General features: G+C 57.4%; 2 protein-coding genes across 2 annotated transcripts in view; one reads left to right on the top strand and one right to left on the bottom strand.

The window, feature by feature from the left end:
* MONBRDRAFT_9903 (uncharacterized protein) overlaps positions 1–1,430 on the top strand; it is a gene marked incomplete at both ends in the record, with an annotated part of 2,548 nt that extends 1,118 nt beyond the window's left edge. The window contains 3 exons of the mRNA XM_001747678.1: positions 59–755; positions 894–1,024; positions 1,146–1,430. Of these exons, the coding sequence (XP_001747730.1) occupies positions 59–755; positions 894–1,024; positions 1,146–1,430 (1,113 nt within the window). The remainder of the gene's footprint in view (positions 1–58; positions 756–893; positions 1,025–1,145) is intronic.
* A 721-nt stretch (positions 1,431–2,151) lies between these two features.
* MONBRDRAFT_33288 (uncharacterized protein) lies at positions 2,152–3,915 on the bottom strand (the record flags this gene model as incomplete). The annotated part of the gene is made up of 8 exons (XM_001747595.1): positions 3,848–3,915; positions 3,642–3,772; positions 3,393–3,535; positions 3,052–3,265; positions 2,693–2,935; positions 2,519–2,614; positions 2,375–2,425; positions 2,152–2,268 (listed from the first exon to the last, which is right to left on the bottom strand). The coding sequence occupies exons 1-8, from the start codon at positions 3,882–3,884 to the stop codon at positions 2,152–2,154; spliced, it is 1,032 nt and encodes a 343-aa protein (XP_001747647.1). The 5' UTR covers positions 3,885–3,915.

The following is a 3,915-nucleotide window of genomic DNA, read 5'->3' as shown; positions in this document are numbered from 1 at the left end:
CCCCCCCCCCCCCCCCCCCCCCCGCGTGCCACACCCGGATGTACTTGGCCGTCCACAGTCCTCACCCCATTCAACGCTCAAACGCTCTGCAGCCTTGCGAGAGCACTTGTGTGTCGAGGAGTTGCAGGTGTGCTGTCCGGCTCTGCATTATGGCAAGTCGTGCCGGCGCTGTCCGACCGATGACACCGACCCCGAAGGCGTGTGCGGAGGACGTGGCGAGTGCAGTGGCGATGGCAAGCGAACGGGAAACGGCAAATGCAAGTGTCGGGATAATCGCCGTGGTGCCACCTGCGAGCTCTGCCCCTTTCACCAGTTTGCGCAAGCGGATGGTCAGTGCCACCCCTGCCATCTGGCTTGTGCAGATACGTGCACTGGTCCCGATGAGACAGAGTGCGACGCTTGCGCTGCTGGCTACGAACGAGCTGCAAATAATGCCTGCGTCGACGTGGACGAGTGCGCACAGGATGACACCCTCTGCGCCAATCAAGAGGGTGTCTTTTGCCGCAATGATCCAGGCTCATACACATGTGCCCCTTGTCACTCGGCTTGTGACCGTGTCGCGGGCTGCAATGGCCCCACACCTGGCGATTGCAAATCTTGTGCTCAGGGCTTTGAGCGCGCAGAGAATGGACAATGCATTGATGTGGACGAGTGTGCCACTGGGGCCACCACTTGCAGCGAAGGCCAGTACTGCCACAACACGCCCGGATCGGCACGCTGTGATACCTGCCACTCTGCGTGCGACCCAGTGCAAGGTATGGGCCATGGGATCGCGCCTCAAGTGACGACTCTTGCGTGTGCGGGAGGTGGGGCCTACACTCACGGTGGTGCACAAACTTGGCGGTAACTAGGCTGCACGTCGGGCTCCAGCCGCGCCTGCCGCGCTTGTGCAGCAGGCTACCGCTTGCTAGAGGGCGACTGTGTGGACATTGATGAGTGCGCCCACAACCGCGAGAGTTGTCACCACGGCTACCAATGCCGCAACCGGGCGGGTAGCTTTGCGTGCGTCTGCCCCTCCGAGAAGGTTGGAGCTCAACGACACCAAAGCCGGTCGGCCAAAAGCAATGTTCAAAACATTCCGCAAGCATCTTATCACGTTGTTGTTGTTGTTGTTTTGTCTCTCTTTCTTCTTTTCGTGATCATAGACTGAGTTGGACGGACAATGCCTGTACAACGCCACGGCCGAGGAGCTCTTGCGTGCCGCCACCTTCTTGCCAACTCAGCGTGCGGTCATGGGGGCTCCAGTGGCCTATCCCGAAACTGACAGTGGCCGCGTTGTGCTGGGTGTGTACATGCCTGCACAGCGTGTTTCCTTTTTGAAACCGATCATGCACAAGAGCACACACTCACCAAGTTACGCATGTCCCGGGTATGCTTCCTGGCAGGCGAGGTTGTGGTGCCAGCCTCAGATGTGCGGGAAAGCTTTGTAACTGCACCTTGGCCTCAACTTGACCAACTGGACTTGAGTCCAGCCCAAAAGGCTGGGGCGCGCTTGCTGGGTGCGCATCTCACCAAGGAGTGCTGTCAGGACGAGGTGCGACCGTCTCGACGACCATGGTTCAGTGGGCAAAAATGTGCGTGCTCAGACCCCTTGAACTGATCGCCGTTTGGCGATGTGGGACCATCTAGTTTGCGGTGGCCATGGCCGGCCCAACGGACGCTGCCTGGACATTAATTGTCCAGCGAGCTGACCAAGTGGCTGGTTGGGATCAAGAACTGACAATCAAGTACTTTTTGGCCATTGACGATGCCCGGACGCAGGAGCAAGGTGTGAGGCTCAGCTGCGGCCATTGGAAAGAGATAAGCGGCTTCTGTGAGTTGCGCGGCGCGTGGTCTGACCCAGCACTGCTTTGTTCTTGCGATGAGTAGATGGATCCAAAGACGAACTATAGACGTTGTTGATGGATGGCCATGGCAGAGTGATAAGGGCTTTGGTACACATTCCGATGAGAGAATCAATTGTAGAAATTCTGCCCACTGCGGCACAAGAAGCGAGAGCGTTGAAACACGGCAGTAAGGCAGTCTTGGGCGCATGGCGCCTCCAACTCGCTTTGTCCCACTCTCGGGATGGCGAGCTCTCCTGTGCTTCGTGCCGTGTTCATGATGCCACTTGGAGATATAAAAGCAGGTCGTAATCATGGCTGTAGTAAACTACTTTTTGACGCGCTTCAGGAATTCAGCTTCTTCGGGCGAACCACGCACGAGGACAATGAAGATGGGCATGCTGGCATACACAACGTGGGTGGGTTGTTGAAGAATTTGCAGCAGCTGTGGGTCATCGTCACAAGGCAGGTATCAGGGCGTCGCGAAACCAGCGAGTTTTGGATCGAAGCTCGGGCGATACCAGCGTTGTCGGCAAGATCAAGGAACGAACCGGCATGTCCAGGTCAACAGGGATCATCTTGACTTCATTGCGGGAGATGTCCTGGGACAGCAGTGGTGGGGTGTGGATGAGCGCAGTCGATGGGAGCATGGACGTCAATGAAAGTTTTTTTGTTTTCCAAACAAGTCAACGTACGACAATGTGTTCATAGTACGCGACGAGATTGCTGGCCTTGTACTTGTTGTGTACATCCCATGGAACAACGGGCTCGGCTTGATCGGGAAACATGTGCTAAACAAGCAATAGTACAGGGTGGTCAAGGAGGCCGATTGCGGGCAAAGCGAGGCATGGTGGGCATGGTGGGCGCACCTCGAGATGGGGACGGAGACTGTCGAGTTCACAGAAGGATTCGATAAAATCAGTCTGCGCGTGCTCAGGGTAGGCCAGGAGCACGGGCCAATGCATCACGCCGTCATCGTCAACGGCGGGGCCCTTCCCATCGGTTTCGTGGACCATGGCTGATTGATCGGCATCATCCTCGCCGGTGTGCCGCTTGGCAGCGGCATCCCACCACTCGGTAGGACGCGTCCGTGCTGTGCGAACACCGCGGGCCTGGTGTTGGAGTGCCAAGACGAGGAGAGAAGATGAGACATGGAAAGGGCGAAGGGCAAGGCTGGTGCTAGAGTCTGGGCCACGCGAGCAAGAGAAGCCAACACACACACACACACCGTCACGGCTTTATCAAGCTTGGCACGAGCAGCGGCACGCTTGCGCTCCAGAGCAGCACGGCGGCGCTCTTCCTTGGCTTGCGCGGCGGCGTCGCGGGTGGCTTGCTGACGGAGGTTGTTGAGTTCCTGGTTATCGCTTTCAAGCAAAAGACCGCGATCGCACCAGGACACACACATGTCATACTTGGAGATACGATGACAGGCTTTGGCAGCCCTGGGTCGAGGAGCAAACATGGCGCGAAACAGGCGTGCGGCATATACGATGATGTGAGTCTGGTTCGGACGCCGACTTGGGGAAAGCAGCACGGATGAGGAGCAAAGTTCGAGGGGACGGAACGAACCGGAAGTAGGCCTTTTTGTTCTTGCGATTGAGCATGACGGCCTGCGAACAGTCTCCAATGACTTGTCGGCAGTTGCCGAGCATGAGATTGGCTGCGGCGCGATTGCTGAGCAGGGTGGAATCGACGTGGGCATCGCGGCATTGCTACGGACAAGTCGAGGGACAACAGCGTGTCAGGCAAAGGCGTGGAAGATGAAAAGGAGGGAGTGGGGCGGGTTGACATGGTTGTTGGGTGGGCAAACACGCGTACCTCGCGCAGTCCCTCGGTGTAGCATTCAACGGCCTTTTTGAGGTGTGATTTTCGAAGCTTGATGTTGTTGGTGGCAGCCAGGGCCTTTTTGTACGCATCATTGCCATGCGTTTTGTGATAATCGGCGCGTGCTGATACAAGCGGCAGGAAGAGTGAGACGAACAAGAGCCCATGATCAGGGATGCCAGGCGCTGTGCACGACGCACCAACGGGGTCCAGATCTTCCTCAAAGGCCTTTTGCATGGCGACGAGGTGGGGATTGGTCACAAATTCC

The sequence above is a fragment of the Monosiga brevicollis genome, genomic scaffold (genome assembly GCF_000002865.3).
Source record: "Monosiga brevicollis MX1 MONBRscaffold_18 genomic scaffold, whole genome shotgun sequence".
Lineage (NCBI taxonomy): Eukaryota > Choanoflagellata > Craspedida > Salpingoecidae > Monosiga > Monosiga brevicollis.
The sequence above is the reverse complement of the archived record's forward strand: the minus strand, read 5'-3'. Positions and strand labels throughout refer to the sequence as shown.